At 32.7% G+C, this 25,936-nt stretch overlaps 1 protein-coding gene across 1 annotated transcript; it reads right to left on the bottom strand.

Annotated features, from left to right (window-relative positions):
- Positions 1–4,942: 4,942 nt before the first annotated feature.
- LOC119601495 (homeobox protein slou) lies at positions 4,943–25,585 on the bottom strand. Its single transcript, XM_037952452.1, is given in 5 exon segments — positions 4,943–5,631; positions 5,755–6,032; positions 20,915–21,191; positions 23,744–25,039; positions 25,041–25,585. Coding segments are annotated over 5 exon segments (2,130 nt in total). The 5' UTR covers positions 25,098–25,585; the 3' UTR covers positions 4,943–5,409.
- Between the last annotated feature and the right edge of the window lie 351 nt (positions 25,586–25,936).

Below are 25,936 nucleotides of genomic sequence, written 5' to 3'. Positions count from 1 at the left end.
CCAATATCATCCTTTCAAGTTCCTTATCACAAAATAGAGGATAGGATCAACAAGGCACATCGGTGCTGGGCGATATGTAGGAGAACTATAGGCCTGATCGTATACCAGACACAGAATATGTCGGAAACTTTGAAACGGATGGCTCCAAATTGGGGGACAAAGTGGGGCTGGGTTTCTATATTGAAGACCCAGAAACAGAAATATACCACCGTTTACCAAATCATAACACAAGCTTCCAGGCAGAAGTACGAGCAATAACGGAATGCGTAAATTGGATTAGAATAAATATGGCGCCCACAGCGTTTAATATATTTACCGACAGCAAGAAGGCAATTAGGGCGATATCAGGCGATAGAACTAAATCTAAGACCGTATTGGATTGTAAGAAAGCTTTAACTGAATACTGTTCCAGAGGTAAGGTTCACATCATATGGGTACCAGTCCACTCGGGAGTAGTCGGTAACGAAAGGGCGAATGTAATAGCATTAAAGGGAAGGGAGCTCGAGACAGTTAACCTGACAAACGCAAAACCATTCGACGCAACAAAAGCTGAACTAAAAATATGGGTGAGAGAATCCCATAAGGTCTCTTGGAATAATGAAACAGTGGGTAGAACCACGAAGATCCTATGGGGTGACCCTGATGAGAGCGAGACGAAAAATCTCCTCAAAATGAGCAATGTCCATGGACATTGTGATACTTTCAAAACAGTGTATAGTAAAATTTGTTTAGAGTTTAGGAAAGGGGCACACTTATCCTGAAAAGAATTTCTCCTAAATTTGGTATATGTTGCATTTTGGATTCCTTTTAAAAAGTGTCCTGGATAGCTGGCCTTCGGCCGGAAGCAGGGGTTTTAAACTCTGGGGTATTTCGAATGCCGGCTTCGCTTATTTAAGCCTTTTTTGATAAATGGACCCTTTGAAATCCATGGACTTTCTGTCACATTGCTTTTGGGCATTATGACACTTTTGAAATTGTCATAACGTCCATGGACATTATGACTCAATTTAGTGTGTCATAAGGTCTATGGACATTATGTCTCTGGATACGTCACCTGTTCCAGTTACTTCCAAATTCTACCACCTGTTTACAAATACATATAAATGTATGTATGTAAAAATTTACACTCTTCATGGTTGTTAAATTGAATTTATTCGTTGCGGAATTTATTTGCATATAAAAATAAATGCTCATGAATGTATGTATAAGGAATCCATTATGCGTCTATATACGATGAATACTACATACATAATATACATACATCTATATGGAATGTGTTTTTGTATATATAAGTGATAATACATATACATACACATAAATTTACGCTTATTCACATTCCACTTATTCAATTATTTATACATGGTTGTAGTTGTTATTATATAGTACTGTTATAACCCAGCAGTTTTAATACGAGTCAGTGTTTTTACTTTTTTTAATTTCTAAATGTTTGCTTAAATCGGATTCTTGTATTTTCGTATCATTTCGGAATTTACACACCGAACTACAGGGATACGTTATTGCTTTTTGTATACATATGTATGGTTTTCTCTTGGTTCGAGTACGTGTAAAATCTCTTTTACATTTAATTCTTATTACTGCTATATACATACATATATTTTTTTGTTATTGTTCTTTCATAATTTATTAAAATCGTGCAGTTTTTTACATTTATTTGATTCTGTCTCTTTTTTTTTGGGGGAAGAATATATATTTTTTAATCTTTGCTTAAGTACTTTGCAATTAGTTTCCTTAAATCCTGTTTGTGTAAAATATTCTTCACATTTGTATGTTTTTCATCTCTAGCATAGATGTTTTACTATTTTCTATGTGCTTGCAGATAATTTAAGCAAATTTATTTTAATTTAATTATTTACTAATGTGTGACTTTAACATATTTGCTTTTTTATTTAATTTTTAAAGTATGTTTAATGTGTTTTTAAATGCCGACAAAAAATTATTTCCGGATCAATTTTCCGATTTCCAATTTTCATAAGTAGAAATTTATATCCGATTATGACCTATATAGGTTAGACTATTGGAATAAATAAATTGAAAAAATCTAATAAATATTAAGTGTATAGAAACAAGAGGGTCAGGTTGTAGAGTTAGACGACTTTAATAGCCAGCTCTTTTGGATATGTGTTACTCGCAGTGGATCAAAGTTCGTATCTTTCCACAGCACTACTATGTGTTTGTGCTCATCTTTTTCCTCGTCGGTTTAAATTTAAGATTCAATATGTATTCTAATATTCTCACATATTATACAGCATTCTTCCATTATTAAGCGTTGATTCTCGACGGTGTTATCTGTAGAGTTAGACAACTATTACAGCCATCTATTTTGGATCTGTATTACTCGAAGTGTATCAAGCTTCGGAGGTACAAATACATATATATCTTATGAAAACAGTTTGTAATAAATTATCTTAAAGGATCGTTAGTGGACTACCCAAGGTAGATTTTACTTAATTCCTATAAAGTAGGACAGAAACAGAGAAAGTCGGCTTCTTAAAAATTCTTTAAAATTAAAATTCAATATTCTAACATGCTCACATATTATAGAGTGCTCTTTCATTATCGCAAAACAATTGAGGACGCTTACGCAAAAGTTTTATTAAGGCCACTGAGCATCGGCAATCAGATAATCAAATTAGTCTCAATTCTAAGAGCCTGAGTGAAGCAGAATGTAAGAATATTCGTAACAATCATGATCATCATCATGATTGCGATACAACGACTATCAGTATGTTTACTCTTCTTGAAGGCGGGAAAGATTTTTATCCAGTTCATTCGTTATATTATTACCAGGTATGTCAGAGTAATCTGCACCCAGAGAAGCTACAAGTTTGAAAGATTCGTCATCTCACCACTGAATCTTATTATTCATGTGGTCAAATTAGTCTAGCAGAATCTAGGAACATTCGCTATAGTATTGATTTCCAGAATGAATACGAAACATCGACTAACTGTCAGTCTTCCCTTTCTATAGACGAGAACGATCTTTAGTCAAATTGTAACATTATTTTCGGGTATGTCAGAGCAATCAGTACTCAGGGAAGCTTTAGGTTAAAAATATTGGTCATCTCATGAATTTTATATAAGTATTTATACATATGCAAACCAGTCTGGATGTGGCACAGACATGTTAGAATTTGACTTATTTAACAGTACAGTTGGTTGGTCAACGTCGTTGTTCGCTACTTGCAAACAATCAAGTAAAGTCGAAAGTCCATTTTCGTCATTGAGTTATGACCCAGATAACTCACCCAGATTGGAAATGAAGCAATTGAGCAAGGAATCTGTTTCCCTTGGCGGCTAGACCAGGTGGGTTGCAGAGAGTATGGAAAACCGTTTACTCCTTTTCCCTGTCTTTGAAACCGCAAGAGTAGCGTAGGTTACACGAAGCCTACGCCGACCTGCGTGTTTGCTTAAGGCCCGGTATTCACTTAAAAGCTACATAGTGCGATTCTCATTGAAAGAAGACAACACTAATTTGACTCCTCTATATGTGTTAGGAGTTTTCCATCTACATATTTTCAGCCTTTTTAAGAAAGAATCTTAAGACACTACCTTTAATAGAATCTAACGGAGTTACTAGTGAAACGGCGTTGGATATATCAAAAGCAGAAGCAGTTCTTTCCATCTATTTTCAGCCTTTTTAAGAAAGAAGCTTAGGACACTACCTTTAATAGAACCCAACGGAGTTGCTATTGTAATGGCATTCGACATATGGGCATTTCCACCGAAAAGTCTACTTATGTCACATCACGTCACTCACCATTTACTGCCAATATCTGGGGAAAATATTTATATTTTTATGTAGAGCTCTTGTAGCTCTATACATAGTATAAAGTAACGACCAATCAAAAGGAATGGTCCTAAGATATTGTCAATTAATGTGCGTGACGTGATGTGGCAAAAAATATACATTTCGGTGGAAATGTCCATATCAAAATCAGATGCAGCTCTTAGACTTAGAGATTAGTAATGTTAACGGAGATTCCAAACCTTTGAGTTGAGTGACATTTGTTTTGCCATGAGAAATCTGATAACCACTCCAGCATTATAAGTAGAGTCCTCGTCTGAGTTCACAGAACTTGTTTATGGCGTTAAAGTAATTGGACTATTGATCGTGATTTCACTTTGTGAACTACCTTTTTATATCTATGTACACCATTTTTTCATATTCCGTACGTTCTAGCGATGTTTAAATAATTTTAAATCGGACTGAACTGTATGCATGTTGAGCTGCAAATAATAGGTCCATATTTAACGCCGATGTTAAGTATAGATCAGTATGGATTTCTTGGGTTTTCAAGAGACATAACATACTGATTTTGATCTACATATTTTGACATACATATTTTGATCTAGTGTACAATGTCTTACACTCTTTTTTATGAAGACCGCATCCTAGGCTCCGGGTACATGTCAACTTAGAGCAGTCCTCTTTTATTTTTGCAACGCTCTCACTACGTTTAGACATTTTGATAGGGTTAAAGCCTCCGGGTATATGACAACTACGATTAATTCACATAGACTGAACAGTTTTATTACAAAAAGTATTTAAATGGTGATAGATTTTAGGAAACACAATTCCTATCCAAGTTTCCTAGCATGGTAGAAACTCTGAATAAGTTTTTAGACAAACTCCCATTTTTGGCTCAATATTAATAATAATAGGAGAGGGAGGAAGTTATAAATATCACCTTAAAGTTTAAAACCCTTTTAAGTTAACTCGATCCCAATTTGAAATCTCTTTCATTAAACAAACACTTTTTAATTATATTTTTTTTAATATTTATTAATTTTACTTAGATATTAAGTTATATTTTTCATAATATTATTATAATAATTTTTGATTTTCATTGATTTAAATTTATTATGTCTTTTTAAACTAAATTACAAACTAAATATGTATTTAAATATGTATAAATGGCTAACATATACAATTTATTAATTTATGTTTTTATATAATTAAAATTATTTTAATATTAATTATATATATTTATAGTAATATCTTAAGCATTAATTAAAATTAGTTATTGTTTATTTAATTTCCCATAATTTATATAACAAATGGCAAGCATATTTACAAACATACAAAATTAAAAATATAAATTAAAAGCCAGTTGTTAAGTTGGTTTAAGAATAATTGACCATGTTAATAGAACATAAACTGTACAAGCTTAATTTTATAAGAAGGTTTTCTTTTTACACAAAACATAGAAAAGTAATTTGAGATTGCACTGGCCCTTGTTTTCAAAATTGAGCATTAAGTTTTATATTACATTTTTATTAATTAAGTTTTTGGTTTCATCACATTTTTTTTTGTATTTATTCTTTGGTTTGCGTACGATATTTACGCATTTCCATTATTTGCAACAATTTCTGTTGCATCTTACAATTTTATGAATGCGAATGACTTAGATGATGTGCTGCACCCAAGGGATGAAAATAAGGACCATAGGGTGGATAGGGCATAGTATGCGAATAGAGTAGGCTACTGGCATATGCCCCCGGTCCAAATGAACCGCCTGAGGGTGGTGGTGGTATAGTGGGACTGTTGACATCCATACCAGGATTTTGTTTCTTCCATTTGGTGCGACGATTTTGAAACCAAATTTTAACCTAAAATGAAATAAAAGGAAAAAAGTGGTGTTTTAGATAATTGATAAGAATTATATTTACGCAAACATGTTGCAACATAGTTTTCTTTTGGATTAATAGTTCTATGGTTTTTATGATTCTTACCTGAGTCTCTGTCAATGACAAACTAATAGCCAAGTTCAGTCTCTCACATACACTTAAATAACGTGTGGTCTTAAATTTATTCTCCAAAGACACCAGCTGTTCATAAGTAAATGCAGTGCGGGCTCTTCTTGGTTTAGAGCCACCACTACCACTTTGTGATTTACCATCACCATTGCGACTGCCACCCTTTTTCGAATCAGTTTCGCTAGCATGATCATCAATATCACTCATGCCATCATCACACATGTCATCCTGATCCATGTCATTAAGGTCATGGGCTAAAGAAAGAAAGAATACAAGAAAAAAACATCAAAGTTAAGTTGGTTGTTTATTTGCCAAAAGGATAATAGGAGGATAAAATTAAATGACAAAAATAAAATAAAACAAATTAGCATTTAGTCAGCCAGCAATAAACAGATTTAATTCCTGGAAAAACAAAATAGCCATCAATCATGGCGGGGGAGTATTTGTTGCGTCACCAATTTATAACTGACCATGGCTTGGCAAACTCAAACATATGATGACCATTTGTGAAAGTTATAAAACATAATAGAAAACCCCTCCCCCCCTTGAAAACAATTTCAATTTTTGTTTTGAAAATTGAAATCAATCACTTTCATTTTACGTGTCTCCATCAGTAGTATCATCATAAAGTAAAAAAGACCAAAAACATCATTCCACTAGATACACATGTCATTGATGTCACCGGTATAAAATAATACAAAAAAAAAACTCGATATAGAATTCAATCAATATTTTTCTCGTTTGGCTGAGAAAATTAATTGGAAAAAAATTGTACTGTTGTTTGGATCATATGCTGGCTTGATGTTTTAGTGGGTGTTTGTAAATGTTTTTATTCTAGTTATATTTATACATATTCAATTAAAATTATTATGAGTAGAATGGTTATAAATGCTGAAGTTATTTGTTTTGATTTTATTCACTCATTCCCCTGAAAATCAATTACGTTTTCTATTACATTGTAATGTAATCGTATGTGTATGTTATCTATTTTATATAATTTAATTTTCTAGATATTAAGCAATTATTAGGTACTATAACTGTAGGGAATTGGGAGAATTTTCTTTTTGTTTAACTTGATTTATGTTAAAACTCAAGTTTTCTGCAAAGAACCTTGCAAATCAATTAAACATAACAAGTAAGAATGTACAGTCGGGCATGACCGACCGTATGATACTTTACACCAGTGCGAATGTTAAAAATGTGGATTATTTTTTAATAATAAAGCATTAAAGTTTGTTTACCTTTACTCCGAAATATTTTAACAATTTATTGACAAAAAAGAGATTTTCCAAAAGAGGAGTTATGTGGGGTCAAGGGTAAATAAGGCCTATCCTTGTACATTTTGGTACAAGGATTGGGTCCTTAGGAGGCTATCAATCGTGGTAACCGTTTACCTAATCATAACATAAGCTTCCAGGCAGAAGTCCGAGCAATAACGGAATGAGTATATTGGATTACAATATGGCGCCACGGGCCTTAATATATTCACCGACAGCCAGAAGGCAATTAGGGCGATATCAGGTGATAGAATTAAATCTAAGACCGTAATGGATTGTAAGAAAGCTTTAACTGAATACACGCCCAGAGGTAAGGTTTACATCATATGCTCAAGGTAGTTAACCTGACGAACGCAAAACCATTCGACGCAACAAAAGCTGAATTAAAAATATGGATGAGGAATCCCATAAGGCCTCTTGGAATAATGAAACGGTGGGTAGAACCGCAAAGATCCTATGCGGTGACCCTGATGAGAACAAGGCGAAAAATCTTCTCAAAATTAGCAAGTCTGAAGTTAGTATGATGGTACGTATTCTGAGTGTACACACAGGATTACGAGCACATCTATACAAAATTGGCCATGCAGATTCAGACGAATGTAGATCATGTGGGGAGGACAGTGAAACTCTGGACCACTTTCTTTGGCACTGTTAAGCATTCGTTGAAGTATCCAAGTATCTTGGAAGCGATGTTATTTCGGAAATAACATTCCTGACTAACACTGATTGGAAAGTTCTTAGGAATTAAGTCCAGGAAACTGAGTTTCTGAACATTGAAAAATAATATACTCAGTGAACAAAAAATTTTGTTCATTAAAAGGAGCGCACAACAGGCCCGATAGTGGCCTAGGTGTATTTCTTCGGATTTGATGTACTATAAATCCTCCTATCAACCTAACCTATCGTGATACTAGTGTTTATAAGTGAATTTTGACCTTAAAGTGATACTAGAACATTTAACATAATTAAGAGTGTCCCTGGGTCGAAAAAAGATTATGTGTCAAATTTCATCAAATTATCTCGAAAATTACGACCTGTAGCGTGCGCACAAGGTTTACATTGTGTGTCCATGATAGACAGACAAGCGGACAGGCAGACACAAAGACAGTCGGATGGACGGACATAGCTTAATCGACTCAGAAAGTGATTCTGATCCGATTGGTATAGGCTATAATTATTTAAACGTGAAATAACAATCGATTTATAAATAATAATTTTCCAATATTAAACACACCTCTAAAATTAAGTAAGTTTGTTAACAGTAAAATTAAAACTCTATTAAAAATATCCTAAAAATCCCTTTGACAATCACACTAATATCTATACAACAAACACTTAAATAAGTAATATAACTTCCTTATTTTCAAATACACTCCTTAACAATTTTCCTCCCCTGGCTTAGGTTTTTTTTGCATTTTTGATTTACATTTTGAAAAGGGTTGACATTTTGGTATAAATTTAAAAACTAAATGAGTGTGTTTGGTGCGTCTTAATGTTGTCCTTTTTTAAAATGCAAACAAATAAATGTAAATCTCTTTTTCTATGGTCTCAACTTTATGTAGACGATTTGATTCCAATTTATTTTTTTTTTCGAAATCCTTGTGTTGTTGTCAAGCTTGTCACAAGTATTTTTCCTTAATGCTTGAGTGCATTTTTTAACGCTTTAAAATGCTTGTTAAAGGCAACAACAACATCCAGTAATAACATTTAACCCTATTACTTCGAAGGTGGGAGTAAAATAACCCTGTTATTTTTTAACAGACTACAACGGTAGCTTGTGGCAACTAAATTGTTTTGTTGTGTAGTTAATTTGTTAACAAGTAAAGTTTTTTTGCTCCTTTCTTTGGGAAGTTTTAAGGCTGTTTTTTAAAAACAAGTTGTTAATACCAGGGAATCAAAGGTTTAAGAATGTCATTTTGTTAAAGAAATAAAAAAAAATCTTTTAATTATTGTTTAATAAGTGAAAGAAGCTTATTAGAAGTTTAAAAAGGTCTTGGTAAGAGTTTTATTCAAGGTAATTAATAGATTATTAAATAGGCTCTGGATTAATATTTATGTTACTTATTAGAAATGTAATTAAATTATTGCTAAAAATCTTTGTTTTTACAATCCCCTAACAAATATTTTCCATTCCTTTATTTCAAATTTACATATAGGCCTTCTGTTGCTTTAACAACTAATTAGTTTAGTTGAGTGTACTCAATTTGTCTGTATTATAGCCTAAAAGTAGGCAAATAATCAGCTATTTTAATTACACCTAAACCATTGCACTCAATTTTGCCATTATAGTATAGTGGATGCTGTTGTTTTTAAATCATTTCCACTTAACACTGCACACAAACACACAGGCATATTCAAAATCACAGACACAAATACACCTCATCAAGTGTCTCTCATACACTCATTTAACAATAACCACCTACTCATTCGCGTTTTCTCTCATTTGCTTGCACGTTTTACCCTTTCGTTTTGTAAACATTGCGGTAATTAATCAGTAAATTAACATCAATGCTTCATTTAATATTGAACATTTATTGACCGACACAGCTTGCCAATAAACACATCATTACAAGAATAAGTTTATGCAATTACCCATACATATGTAAAAGCATATAAGTACAAATGTGTTTTATCTATATTAAAATAGTAGTAGTAGCTACATTATTAGAACCCAGTAGGTAGAATTATGTAATAGAGAAGACTTTATAAAATCCTGATAAGCTCACCCCAAAACTTGGAATTTGTTCCCCATTGACTCTTGTCATATGAAGCAAAACCTTAAGGATATGCTTGGGGACCTCGCAGGAAGAGGTTTTAGATGATCTAATATGTGAATCTTTTGCCATTTATCTCACTGGGTAGTGACTTGTCTGCCATTATCCATACGTTGAGTACAGTTTTGTTGACGTGTATTTTAAAACTTTTTTTGCCTTATCTATTTGCGTGTGTAAATTTATTTACGCGAGAGTATGTCTGCATGTGCGTGTATATATAAAGATTTGTTTGTTCAATTATGGCGTATAATGGCGGTTGTTAAAACAAACAACATTTATAAATAAGTTTACTTTTGTAATGGATGTCTGCTTAAAAGAACATATATATATTTAACAATAACAACAAAAACATTATCATCAGTACAAATAACAACCTGCAGTCTTTTTATATAGACAGACATATAGATACTGCTTATATCTATGACAGATAGATATAAAAGATAAAATTAATATTTCGAGTACCCATTAGTACCATTCTAAACTAGTTAATATTACTACAAGTTTGGCTTATTCTAATGGATGCAAAATTGTTAGATCGATGGAAAACTATTGAAATATCAATGACTTTTTAGGTTAACACGATCTGATTATTCAGGTTACCTTGAAACAATGAATGCAAGTTTTATTGATCAATAGTAAAAGTATGTGGTGTTTAACTAGGCAAATCTGATCGAACAATGCCGATATTTTCTATAAATATCGCCGTTCAGCGTTCACATTCCTTACTGGGAATGGGAGAGGGAGAGTATACATTGATGATTCTAAGTGACGCTTGATCTAGTCTTCTGAGTTCCGTATAATGAAAAACTAGTGAGGCATGTGAAATTCACTCTCACTCCTTGTTGCCTAACTTTGTTATACAACCCTATACAGAGTATATAAACAACAACATGTAATGTTGACCACGCAACGTTGTCAAGGTTGTCGTAATCTAAATTTTATGCACATCCGTTGTCTATTAAGAACGGATTTTGAGCTTACCACGTTTGTTAACTTTTAGAGAATGGATGTACATAAAATTAAGATTGCGATAACGAATTGTTGCAATGTTGACAACGTTGCGTGGTCAACATATCATGGTGTTGTTGTATATATGTATGTACTTGACAACGTATGTTATTGAAAAAATTGATGTCAATTTGGTGCCAGGCGTGTTTTATTCCCTCCGTGTGGATCTTCATTTATCAAGACATATACTGAAAGATCTTGCTGAAGTATCGAGGAGTAAACTGTGTAAATCTAATTTGATTGTAACATGTAGATGACGAACTCATCACACCTTCATATAGAATTAACGGACTACGTGGAGTGCTTCAGTCTAAACAGAATCCTATCGGTTCCAATTGAACGTTGAAAATTCCAACAAATTACAAAACCTACACTCCTAACGATTAAAACACCTTTCAAATCCTCTTTAACTCTTCATCCAAACCATTTCAATTTCACTAAAGTATCGATAGCAGCGACACACACTTTAAAACGATAAACAGTACTAATTTGCAACCACATTTAATTTGATTTTGTGGTCAAACATACTGGCTGCGTAACAACTCAACCAAACAACCCGTAATGATAGGAAAACAAATACAGTGAAAAAATTTCAATGAATTTAAGCACCTCTCTCAATAAAAATAAACGTCAAAAATGTAGCGCCAAAAGAAATACAAATGCAAAACACACGTTCAACCCCAAAACAAGCCCATCAGCACACACACACTGTTATTTGCACCAGTTAAACCTTTGCCAACCAAAACATGTAGTATTTAGCGCGTAGGGTGCCGGTAACTCTTCTAGCGCGATTAGTGTGAGACCAGACAATCGATATGTTTATTTGAAACTTGGATTTTAGTGCTGCTGTTGTTGTTGTTAACATTGGCGTTTCATGTTGATGATAAGGATGAGGAGGATTTAACCAGCCAACATTTTTCTACTGTAATTGTTTGTATATTACTGCAGATTTTTTGTTCGCGTTTGTATGTATATATTTGTTAATGATGTTGGAGTTGTGTTTGTTATTGCATTGTTCAAGTCCTGATCTGTCAGGGTGTCTGAGTACGTCTGTCTACTGTGTGTGTCTGCACTTTTTTGTGTGTTTAAATAGCGTAACGTTAAAATTCGTGTTAGAACAACCTTGACCATTTGGATATTTAGTTGATGGGTTCGGTTAATTGGGTGTTTTAAGTCGTTTAGGTTTGTTTGCAACTTGCATATATAGTCTGAGCATCATGTAACGGTTTCATTTCAAAAAGGGGTTTTTAACACAATTTTTTTCTATTTATGATGGCGGCTCATTCAGGCGTATGAGTAAAACCGCAATTGACAGGTTAAATTGATTTTTAGGCACATGAGTACTTATTTAGGTTTTTTTAAAGATTGTTCAATGATAGCTCAACAATGAAAAAGTCTGGCAACTCTATATATAAATCTTTTTATTTTAAAATTTATCCTTCTTTCCTGCATGAATTAAAAACTAAAGAACAATAATTGTAAAAAAATAAGAAAAAAATTTTATGCATAAATAAATGATGATATACCGCATGCTAAAGAAAAACAAAAACGATAAAGTTTAAAAAGAAATTCTGGGGGAAAAACTCCAGAAGCAGCACTAACAATACAACGAACTCAACTTTACTGCCACACATACAGCAAAAACTAGGGGTTGCTTATAGCTATAAAAGTACAAGTGGCAACAAAAACAACAACATGATAAAGTGTATAAGGAATAAAAATATTTATATGATGCCATTTAAACACAAAATGGGGATATTTTTCGTTAACAACAGCTAAATATGAGGGGGCGGTTTATTGTTTAAATACGGAAAACAAAAAGCATGACTAACAGCAACAACCAGTTTTTGAAAAAAAAAAACAAGGGATCATAGTCAAAACAAACCAGAAGTAAAAGTATGTATAGAGAATGGCAATAACAACAAAAAAATGGTGGATAAACAGAAAATATTAAATATGGCTGCCCAGACCATAAAGAGGAAGTATATATTGCTTCCTCTTATACTTCTGTAGAAAATAAGGTTAAAGAAAGAATTTTACAGAAATGGTTTTTATTTAAATTTTAAAAATAGATTTTGGTTTTCTTTACCAACTGCTAAAAGTCTAAAATTATGCTAAACTTTAAAACTTAACACATTTAATTTAGTAAAAGCTTTTACATATTAAAGAAAAAGTTGCCACTTGTTTGGCAACATATGGATTCCGCACTAAAAGAACTGTTCATATTTTGAATCAAAAAACGAATCAAGCCTGTTCTGAAGTAAAGTGTATCTCAAAAGACAGTGTTCTGCATCGCTCGAATTAATTATAAGGTGTGTGAGTCAGAAGTTTCCAATTACTTCTTTATAAATAGTTTTTAACAGGTATTACAACATGTGGTAGAGCGATTTTAGTCCTATAATCGATTTAGTTTAATATCTCCTGGTGTCCCTGTAATGGTCTGACCAGATTGCAGCATACTATAATATATTGGAACCTTATGGTTCATTCGAATACAGAAAACTTAAATTTGTTTTTAAGTGTCCACTCTCTCGCTTACAAAGGGGACACTAAATTGACGATTACCTTCACCCTCGTTTACATCCGTCACGAAAGACCAATTAGTGCCAACGAGGTTGTTACACGTTAGTGGAAATCACTGTTTTTTTCGGATGCATTGACTCTTTGTCGAACTACGCTACTTTGGCGCAAAATTCGACTTTATCGAAGCAAAAAAAATAATTTTTTAAACTATAATATTTACTACTTAGGGTTACGCCAACCACTGACTACCCAGGTGACTTTCTATGTTAGCATGTCCTAATCGTCACTCCATTACAAAGAGACAATCAGAAAGCTAGACCAAAGGAGTCAATATTTGCAATGAATCTTCTCACTTAAGCTTTTAAGAAATATACATGCCTGGTACCAAATTGACACCGAAGAGTTTATAATTTTTCAATAACATCCGTTGTCAAAGTATATACATACATACGACAACACTATGTATTGTTGGAAACGTGACGTTGTCAACATTGCAACAATTTGTTATCGAATTGTTTGTCAATAGTGAGCTTACCACGTTTGTTAACATTTAGACAACGGATGTGTATAAAATTTAGATTTCGACAACGAGCTGTTGCAATGTTGTCAACATTACATAGTGTTGTCGTACGTATGTATATACTTTGACAACGAATGATATTGAAAAATTATAAACAGTTTGGTGTCAATTTGGTACCAGGCGTGTATCAAATTCGTACTAAAATCGTAAAGTGACGAATGTCTCCGCTCTCGCGTACAGAAGGGACACTAAAATGATCGTCAGTCTTCACTCTTGTTTACAAAGAGAACAGCTATACGTGACGAAAGACGAATTAGAGCCAACATTAGTTAAAATTGCTATCATATTCGTATGCATTTATTCCTTGTGGGTTATTCCAAATAAACGAAAATATCCCACATCCACTTTTTTAACTGTCTGCTTTCCCATTTTTTCATCTTCTTCTTAAGACTTCATTAAAAAAAGACTTTTACTGTTATTAGTTTTTATTAACACGACTTTAATATCATCAATTATTTAACATGTTATCAAAAATCCCAAAACCTCAAATACTCCCGCGGGGCCATTCATTTTATGAAACACCATAATAATTGACGCCATATTAAAACCTACATACTAGCACAACAAAAATGGAAACAGCATAAAATTACAGTTATATGAGTCTTTTGCCATTACTCTTATAAAAGCTATTTTGCTGGAAGCTTTCTTCCTGCTGTTGTCGCCATTATATTGTATTTTTTTCTTTGGGTTATTATATAAATGTTTATGATGGTAACGGTAATTAACACTCTCTGATTTTATAATTAAGTTTATGACTTTGGCAGCAATACCAGCACAATGGGTATAAGGAGGAATTTTAGCTTGGTTTCTGCAAAGTAGCAGTTTTTTGTGTGGATGTGTAGGTTTGTTTAAATTGTTGGTAATTTTTGAAAAGTTTATTATATCTTCGTTAGATTTTTATTTTTTGTTTATATAGGTGGTTGGAAATTTTAGTGCTTATTATATACATACACATACATTATATACTACACATACATACACATATTAACATAAGTAATTGAGTTTTTTGACAAATGATATCATATTTAATATGTGTGTTTAAATGCCAATGTGTATGTATATTAGTAATTTAACTATTTTTTTGTATTTAATATTTTGGCTAAAATATTATAAAATCAAGTACGAATCATGCTCAAATCAAGCTCATTTTGGTATTAATATAATCGTTTATATACTTATAAACGAAAGGGCGAATGTAATAGCTTTAAAGGGAAGGGAGCTCGATGTAGTTAACCTGACAAACGCAAAACCATTCAACGCAACAAAAGCTGAATTAAAAATATGGATGAGAGAATCCCATAAGGCCTTTTGGAATAATGAAACGGTGTTAGAAACCACAAAGATTCTATGGGGTGACCCTGATGAGAGCAAGACGAGAAATCTCCTCAAAATGAGCAAGTCTGAGGTTGGTATGATGGTACATATGAGTGGACACACAGGATTACGTGCACATCTATACAAAATTGGACGTGCGGATTCAGACGAATGTAGAGCATGTGGAGAGGACAATGAAACTCTATAGCACTTTCTTTGCCACTGTCAAGCATTAGTCGAAGTTAGATCCAAGTATATTGGAAGTGATGTTATTCCGGAAATAACATTCTTAACCAACACTGATTGGAAGATTCTTAGGAATTACGTCCAGGAGAGTTCCTAAACATGGAAAAATAATACATTCAGTGAACAAAAATTTTTTTCATGAATTGAAGCGCACAACAGGCCCGATAGTGGCCTAGGTGTATTTCTTCGGATTTGATCTAGTATACATTCTCCTATAAACCTAACCTATATACTTAAATCATTCTTAATATTTATCTTAAATCAAGTAGGCATTTGAGATTAAGCCAAACCGAAATTTTTCAAAATAAGTACATTTTAAGATTACTTTGACCCAAAAAAGACTTAAATTAGTACTAAACGGATGAGCACTTTGAACTAACTAAACCAGCAGGGTATGCCTGATATTCAAAATGAAAAATAGCTTTTAATGACTTAGTTTTTAACCAAGAATTGTTTTTAAACAGCAGGTATAATCGGTATACTTACGTCTCTATAAAAACAACATAACATTCCATACATTTTTCTTAAACTCATTTAGTTAATTCCCACTTCTCATCAAAATTTAAATACTATTTACTTTCCTTATTAATGATAATTACTTATATTTTCCCAAAAATATGTAATTATTTGTTTAACAATTAACACTAAAGCATCGAACAAAAATTACACGTTTATTATTCATAAAATTATTATCATGAAAACAATAGCCATTAGACAGACACACTTAATATCTTTTACTGCTAAAACAAAACTGATTGTTTGTTTAACACCAAACCCCAACCACAAAAATCTAATCGAAAATCCTCAACGCCCCTACAGCCTGAAAGTAAAACATAATAAATCCAATAATTCATTCAACGCTAACAATGGCAAATGACCCCCCAACTACTAATTATGAAAGACCATCATATAAGCATTTAACACCTTAAAAACACAATAAAATGTAATTTATCGTTTTAACGTCATTAAAGCATAAAATTTACAGCGCATGAGCACTATTACATTCAAGGAGGTGGTAGAGAAGTCTGTAGTTGAGGATATACAGAAAACAACAACCATTGAAATGGTTTAGATCTCCCTATACTCCTCTGCTTCCCATACAAATATAAATGTTATACTAATTAACTAACTTGCTAATTAATGTAAAATGACTTTATATTGTTGTTGTTACTTTTGTAGAAAATTTGTTTTGTATTTATAGGCTTGTGTTGTTGAAAAAAGCCAACAATACAATGCCTTAATAATTGTCCTGTTATGAGAATGTATTTGAAAAACCTAAAATCGTTTATCATTTCAACTTTGTTTAACCATCGTTAAAACTTAACTACAGTTTATAAACAGACATAAAAACAAATTGCACTTAAAACCAAAACAGTATTCAGTATTTTACACTCTCCCATTCGGAAATATACACAAATACACAAATAAGAACACACACACACACTGTGATGTGAACACACCATCAATATTTTCCTTTTATTATTCAGGTTCACTATGGCGTATACTTAACGCCAATTTATGGATTTGTCAGTTATTATGGTAATTATACTGCAGCATTTTCTCACTTTTAATTTTCCATGTGTATGTGTGTATTACACATTATAGAAGAGTGTTTCCGGTTGGCTGTATATGTTTGTATGAGCGTATAGTATTTAAGTGCGTATTTTCATGTTTACACATTATTTACTGTTTGTCTGTCTTTATGTGTATATGATTTTGCTTGTATAGGAGTGCGTGTATCATTTGATTGTCTATGTTTACTTAAGTCCACCATTGATGAAGATAATTGTGTTTTATTAGCACAAACAATAGAGTAAATTTTACAGTACAATAATGTTGCTTCTATTGTTTGTAGATGGTTGGATTCTAATTATGGTTAACGGCATCGTATAAGAGGAGTTTAAATTTAAAAGCTACTAAAAAGATTCTTTGACCTGTTCAAAGATTTATTAATGCAATAGTTTAGATATCTATTAATCTTTGCTTCTACTTAAAACACTCATTATTTTGATATTAATTCAATATTTTACATTCTTAAATCAATCATATTTTGATCACAAATCAAGTGTACATTTGAGATTAAACCAAAACCAAATTTTTCATTTGTGTTTAAGTTATAAACTGAACGACAATGGACATCTCAAGATATGAGTTAAATGTTGTGATGTCCATCTTACGATATTTTCTGCTTCTAATTATTTGCCGTATTTTGATCTCGCCATATGAAGGATGTTTCAATGAATTTTTCACGAGCTTCCTCATTGTCCTTGATCAATATTTTATGTAATTGGTAGCTTATTGTGGTACTTAAAATAGCATCTGTGAATGTGATCATCAGTACCGAGAGTCATGTATAAGATTCTTATTATCGTGTACTTGTCAGCTTAATAAACATGTATTCATTCGTCTTTCCTTCTTTCGCTCTTCTATACAAGTTAATCCTTGGTTACGTTACAGTGATCACCAGTATTATAAGATTATTAATTACAAAGCTGAGTAAGAGTATTACATACGGCTCCTCATTTTGAGGAGATTTTTCGACTTGCTCTCATCAGGGTCACCCCATAGGATCTTCGTGGTTCTATCCTATGGGGTGACCCTTATGAGAGCAAGACGAAAGATCTCCTCGAAATGAGCAAGTCTGAAGTTAGTATGATGCTACGTATTCTGAGTGGACACACAGGAGTACGACCACATCTATGCAAAATTGGACGTGCGGATTCAGACGAATGTAGAGCATGTGGAGAGGACAATGAAACTCTGCAGCACTTTCTTTGCCACTGCCAGGCATTCGTCGAAGTTAGATCCAAGTATCTTAGAAATGATGTTATTCCGGAAATAACATTCCTAATTAACACTGATTGGAAGATTCTTAGGAATTACGTTCAGGAAACTGAGTTTATGAATCACTGAAAAATTCAGTTCCCCTTTTTTTAGTGAGGAGGGTATATTGGACTTGTGCTGATGATTGTAACGCATAGAATTAATGGTCCTTTACCCACATTTAAGTGTACCAATCGGCTCAGAATCATTTTCTGAGTCAGTTAAGCCATGTCCGTCCGTACGTCTGTCTGTCTGTTCATGTAAACCTTGTAATCAAACTACAGGTCGCAATTTTGAAGATAATTGGATGATATTTGGTACACACATTACTTTTGACACAAGGACGAACCCTATTGATTTCCGTTGATATCGGTCCATTATTTCACCTAGCCCCCATATAACCGGACCCAATAAATTGGAATTTGGAGCTCATAATTATGCCAAATATACTAATATCTCTACAAAAATAGGCACAACTACGTTTTATACAAGCATAAATGATACTGGAAAATTTCGTAATGAGCGGCCCACTTGCGAAGTCCTGCTCTGAAAATGCTTAAACGTCGTTTATTCCCTTATAAATATATCAAAATTAAGGAATTGAATCTCATTATCCTAATATCGTTAATTATTGACAGATCCTCCAAAATTTTTGTCGGAGATTTTAGTGATACAATTCAATTCCCACCAGAGGCGCTGGTAAAGGAACACACAATAGGCCCTATTTGAGGAGTATTTCTTCGAATTTGATGTAACATACATCTTCCTTTCAAACTAACTCTTAAAAGTAAATAGTTATTGTTAACATTTTTTAAGCAAACAAAAGTCTTATGAAACTTTTATAAATTTAAAAATAACTCATACTTAAGACTCCTAATAGAAAATCAAGAAAAAAATGCAATAACGATTTTTTACTTATTCAGTTCAATATTTTGTTAAGAGATTTTAATTTAAATCTTGCTAGAACTCATAGAATTATGAAAAAAAAAAAAAACAAACTGAAAAAATTGTATTTCGAATGAGAGTATTTAACAAAGAAATATAGAGAAAAAACCAAAACAACATAAAACTACAATCTGTTATACAAATACAAGAACGAATTTTAAAACTAAATCTACTGTAGATTGTAATAACTGCAAAATACAAACAACACATTCATACATCACATACACAACCCAGCAGTTTGGCAAGGAGTCAAAGTATCCTTTTTAAAAGAATTTCTTTTTTAATGTTAAACTATCGGCTTATGTCTGTAAGTAAGACAGAGAGGAAAACAGTTATCACTAAGGAGCAATGTGGATATATTACACAGAGAGAAAAGGAAATATACACGCCTGGTACCAAATTGACACCAAAGAGTTTATAATTTTTCAGTAACATCCGTTGTCAAAGTATATAATTACGTACGACAATACTATGTAATGTTGACAACGCGACGTTGTCAACATTGCAACAATTCGTTGTCGAAATCCAAATTTTATACTCATCCGTTGTCTAAATGTTAACAAACGTGGTAAGCTCACTATTGGCAACGGATTGTTTGTCAATAGTAGGCTTACCACGTTTGTTAATATTTAGACAACGGATGTGTATAAAATTTAGATTTCGACAACGAATTGTTGCAATGTTATCAACATTACATAGTGTTGTCGTATTTCTGGTCCTACACCCCAAAATGCAGGGTTACATATACATATGTATGTGTTTACAAACAAAATACACACATAAAATTATATTTAAAACCTACACACTCAAATAGCAATAATATTTTATTTATTTTTTTATTTCTCCTTCCAAATATATAAAGTAAATGGTTGCCTGAACGGAAGAATGGTTAAATGGATAGCTGACTGGATGCAAGGATGATTGAATGGTTGACTGACTGTCGGTTGGTCGGTCGGACTAAATGTTTTCTAGTGTTTTTAAATTCATAAAAGATGAAATCTCATCGTTACACAGATGTGAAGTAGAGACTAGACTAAATTTATACAATATTTTTGTGTAGGTTTGTTTTTTGTTTTTATTCCACTCTACACAATTCTAAAAATTTATCGTTTTTGCCAGGAATATACATAAATTTTATTTTTTGATTTGTTTGTATGAGTATGTATTTGTATATGTATATGTATTTTATGTTGATTTGTATTTTTTTCAACTTGTTTTTAAAACCAAATAGAAATTGATTGAAATATTTTTTTTTTCCACATACTACATACATAACCAACTTCTATGCTAAATTTTAATACTCAATCGTTCTGTACAGGATATTGCCCAAAAATTTAATTGCGTTTACATTCAGTTATAGTTAAATAAAAAAAAACAAAAAGGCATTTGAAAAATATTTGCAACAAATGGTATATAACAAAAATATATAAAGGTATTTGGCAAAAATATCAATTAAAATTTTTACTCCATACTAAAACAAACGCTGGGATTATATGCTAAAATGTTTTGTATATTTTTTTTTTATTGGCAATTTATATTCTAAAAATTTGTATCTTTAGTTATTTATTAAGATTAAAAACATATCTTTTTAAATAACTAAAAAGAAAATATTAGAATTTTTGTTAAAAATATTTTTCTTAACTTACCCGACATATCTTCACTGTGCTCATCATCGTGCATTTCCTCATCTCGATCATAGTTACTGCTGCCACTACAACTCCATCTTTGATTGTTGTAATGTTGTTGCAGATTTTTTCCTGTAAACTTATTAGGATCTAATATATTTTCCACAGAGAATGCCAAACGTTTGGTGGTTTCTTTATCACTGGTTGTTGTGGTCGAGGAAGTGGTTGAAGTTGGTGATGTGGTGGTTGATGTTACATTGGAATTGGGCACAGAACGGGTTAAATCAACGGGACAAACCTATATAAGAAAACAAAAGGAAATATGCATAATTATATAAAAGGCCAGTATATGAGAATATGTAGGCTTTGATATATGATTTTCATAATTTATTAGAACTTATAGTTGCACTAGGAAGACCATAAGATAATTAAGTGTTTGGGAACGCCAACTGTGTTTATGGGGTTTTTGCATTGAATGCTCATTGCCTACGCACTTGACAGATTAAATCCCAAAAAAAAACTTCGATTCTGCCCCAATGTGCAGTATCTTACTTTAAATCAATTACGAATATAGCAAGTACATATATTTATATATTATAGAAAAATATATAGACAAATTTTTGGAACTCGTTATGGAATTCGATTCTAAATGTTGTCACAATAGTATGATTATATCCTACAGAACTCACTAGAGAAAAAAGAGGTTATTCTGCTGATCCTTGTGTTTGGTCCTACACCCACCTAAAAGTATACTAATCGGCTCAGAATCACTTTTTGTAAACCTTGTGCGTACTCTACAGATCGCAATGGCCAAATGCTTAAAATCGGTATAATATTTCACCCAGTCGCTATGCAACTGAACCCCCCGAAAAGAGATTTTGAAGTCATAGTTAGGTTAAATATACTTGTATGTCGCTAAAAAGCGATACAACTAAGATTTATACAAGACTTGATCATCTATCAAAAATTGCTAATGATCTGGCTGCATTTGACCCTATGTCCCATACAAAAACCCCTTCTGAAAATTATGTGAATGTCCACAATTCACTGATAAACACTAATATTGTGATGAAATTCAGCACAAATACATTTTATGTAAATATAAATCTATCCACAAAATGTTATTAGAATCGGTCTATATTGGCTTTAGTCCTCATATAAAGCCTCTTTCAGAAAATTAGTTTTTCAACAAGAAATTGCCACATAAATGCTTTATTATGAAGAAAATCACATTTAATATTAAGGACTGGTGTTGGGTATCATATGGTCGGTATCGTTCGGAAATACATATCTATAAAAAAATCATCACACTATATCAACTTCTTCACTCATGACAAGTTTTATACCGATCGTGCAAGCCATAGAAATATCAGATTAGTTTCGAAAATGCATCAATTTTATCCCACTGTACAGTAGCTTACTTTACGATAAGTGCAAAAATAAGAATTATGGAGTTTGTCATAGAATCAAATAATTGGCGGAATTGGATTTGAAAGCTTCAAAAAACATCATCAGATTTTCAACGACTCTTACTAGTTGTGTTATTAGAACTATATAAAATATCAACTATGGATTCTTTAACTACGAAAAGCTCTATTTTCGCGAGGGGCTATATCTTTTCACATTCAAATCGCTTCCTTGTTTAAATAGATTTTCACATATCTGTATGTATATTAACCTTTTAATGACCAAAAGTTTTCAACTTAAATGATTTAACTTTTTGTTTTAATTTAGCAATCTATGGTTATGAAAAAATGCCCTTCTGGGTACCCTCTAAGTCTCCTTTCGCTTGGCTTAAATAGATTAAATTTCGAATAGAAATGCATTTAATATAATGTGAAAAAGTGGGAAATTATGGATGTCGAACAACCACTTTTCTTATATTAAAGACAACACTGTCAGTCTGGATAAGAATACTTAGAGATCCATGGGCCCTTTCTTATAAAGGTGTTTTTAAAATCTTGTGGTTGCAATAAGAACCAACCCGTACTTCTAACAAAATTGATTACATCACATTTTTGAAATAGTCTGGATCATGAAATAAATGACTACAGGATGCTGAAACATATTGTACCGACCTGTGGTTAATTTTCGAGCAAGTAGCCACAAATAATTTTGGATATTGTACAATGTATTGTTATTCATTGGTTAATCAAATCCGAAGCATCAGCCAAAGGAATATAAACATGATCTTGCGCCACCGATTCGCTCAAGGATGATCAGTGAATTGCGCATTCGTAGATAATTTAATTTTCATTCCATTAGTGGTCCTGATTTCTCTCTCCATTTCCACACCAAATTCTTTTATTCCTAACAAAACGTTTAGCTACATGACCTTTGACCTTTACTGTAAATAATTATTAAATTGTTTAATAGAAATTTATGTAAAGATCCACAAGAATAGGAAATTTAATTAGAAAATAAATTTCTCAAAATCTTTTAAAATGTTTAAAGTCTCAGAATTCAAATGATATAAAAATTAAGAAAGTTTTTAGTCTGAACCATATATTATCCACTAGAGTTATAATGTTTATACTCGATCTTCTGTGTTTTTTAAAATGGAACATTGAAGGTACAACCGATTTGAAGCAGTTATCATATAGAATAATAGGAAATGATAAAATTCATTTTGAAATCGAATTCTTATTCGATGTATTAACTTCCCACCGCAAAATCTTAATATTTCAGTTAGTTAAAGAATTTATTTTATTTGATCTAATCAACTTCTACTCTTCATTTATTTACAGATCTTTACGACTAACAAAATTATTACAACAACATCTCACGGTAAGTGCTTTTAATTTAAACTTTTTTTTATTTCAACACCAATTCAAAAATTCTTCCACTTACCGACGGTGTACCATGAGATCCATCATTACTCTCCTCATCGTTGCCATCCACATTAAGCTCTTCGCTGGTATCACTGCGTGCATAATTAGCGGCGGCAATTTGTCTTGAAGTGGCCGCAGCCGCTGCAGCAGCTGCTGCCAAACCACCCAATTGTATTCTAAATCCATAATCACTTAAATCTGGACGAGGTGGAGCCTGACCATTTAACGTTACCCCTGCCACAGCGGCAGCCGAAGACCGAGCAACGACCGCTTGGGCTTGAGCAACCAATTTTAATTTTTCCAAATCCATATCGTGTTGTGTTGCGGAGGATGTCGATGAAATTGTGGTCGATGAAGAGGAAGGGCTTAGAGTTAGATGTGTGGCTGTTAGGGGTGGAGGTATTGATATTTGACCATTGATTAGATGTGTGGGAGCAGCAGTTGGATGTGTGTTCAGCAATAGGGTTGAGCTGGACGATGATGAGGGTTGTAAGGAATTTGTTGACAGTTGTATTGAGGGATTTGTTGTTGGGGCTGGTGTTAAGAGATGCGGTTGCTGTAGTTCGGAATGTGTTGTTTGCTGGTGCTGTTGTGGCATGTTGTGATTAGGTGATGTTGGTGGCGACAGTGGGGAGTTGGCTGGTGAGGGTAGTGTTAAAGTTGTGGTGGCCGCCGTACTTAGGGGACCTCTTAAATGAAATGCTGCTGCCGCTGCTGCAGCCGTGGGTAAATGTTGATGAAATGCTGGATGTTGATGATGATGATGGTGTAGATTTTGTTGTTGTTGTTGTTGCTGATGATGTTGCTGCTGAGCCTGAGCAGCTGCCGCCAAAAATTGTGGATTTTGCAAAAGGTGAGGATGTTGTTGCAACAAAGCCGCGTGTGGATGTTGCAATGGTTCCGGTCTAGCTAAATGCCTTACTGGCGGTAATTCCATTAGCTTGCGTTGTTGTAATTGTGGTGGTGTTTGTGATCTTCTATTACTATTTTTCTGTGAATCATTTTCCATTTCTTCAGCATTTGGTGAAAGTCTTTGTTGATGTTGTTCCGTTAATTGTTTAAGGCGTTCCATAGAATACCTTAAGCCCTCATCATTCGCTTTAAGAGCCACATTATTATTGTTTGAGTTGATGTTATTATTTGTTAGATTTTGATTATTTTGTGGAGTTATAATAAATTTTGGTATTTTAGCCGTTGGCGAGTGTATGTCAGTGTTGGCAGAGTTATTATTTTCATTAGCATTCGATTTATTAACTTCTGGAGAAGTATTTGATTTGGGCGAATCCGGGTTAGAGTTGGGACTCATTTGGGAGCCGTTTTAAAGAGGGCGAGTTGTTATCCGTGGTTTTGTTAGGTGATTGTAACATCACCATTTTTGTAAATTAGATTTTAAACTAAAGGATTTTTTAAAAAGCAAATATTAGTTTATCTTTATCTATTTTTTAATTAGCGGAGATCACTGCTTTTTTTTGAAAAAATTTTTTTTTCGACACTTTTTAAAATATTTTTTTATTTAAAATTCTATTAGAATTCACTAATTTTTGTTATATTTGTTTTTTAAGTTTTGTAATAATTTTTACATATTTCTCAGTAATTCTTTCAAAATTTTTATAAAATTTTTATTTAGTTTGTTTTGTAATTTTCAAACATTTTCTTTTTATTGTAATAAAAAATTTACGGCGAGTTCTCTATTCGTTTGTAATTTTATTTCGAAAAATTTATCCGTGTTTTGGTTTTCCCAAGTTGTTATCACTTTAAAGTCAACCAATCGACTGTTTTATACTTGACATCCGTTTGTTCATAGCGGGTGATAATCCTGTTTAAAACTAATCACATCTAAGGGTTGTTGTGATTTTAAAAGTGACTCTGATTTCGTTTGCACTCCCTTTGTGTTTTTTCACTTTTCTTTTCAGATAAATCTGATTTGAAAATCACACACATGTATTCATCACTAGAGCACAAGTGTAGACTGAGTAAAAAAAAAGATACAAATGCTTTGAAATGATGTTCACACAGCATCCCTTTTTGAGTGTGAGAGAGCGCTAAAGAAATTACTCAAAAATCTTGACAAGAAAGAGTGATGGAGAGTAACAATTACTAGGAGGGTTGATTTTCCAATTAGTTTTTGTAAAGGAATTTGTTAATTTTTAAATAAATATGGTACTTGCTCTTCTCTTTTGGTTTTAGTTTTAAATAGCTCCTCCCTTTTCAC

This window comes from Lucilia sericata, unplaced genomic scaffold (genome assembly GCF_015586225.1).
Source record: "Lucilia sericata isolate MDLA Ls3-8-SP2 unplaced genomic scaffold, ASM1558622v1 Contig000170F_arrow, whole genome shotgun sequence".
NCBI lineage: Eukaryota > Metazoa > Arthropoda > Insecta > Diptera > Calliphoridae > Lucilia > Lucilia sericata.
Note: the sequence above shows the minus strand (reverse complement) of the source record. Positions and strands in the feature narration are given on the sequence as shown.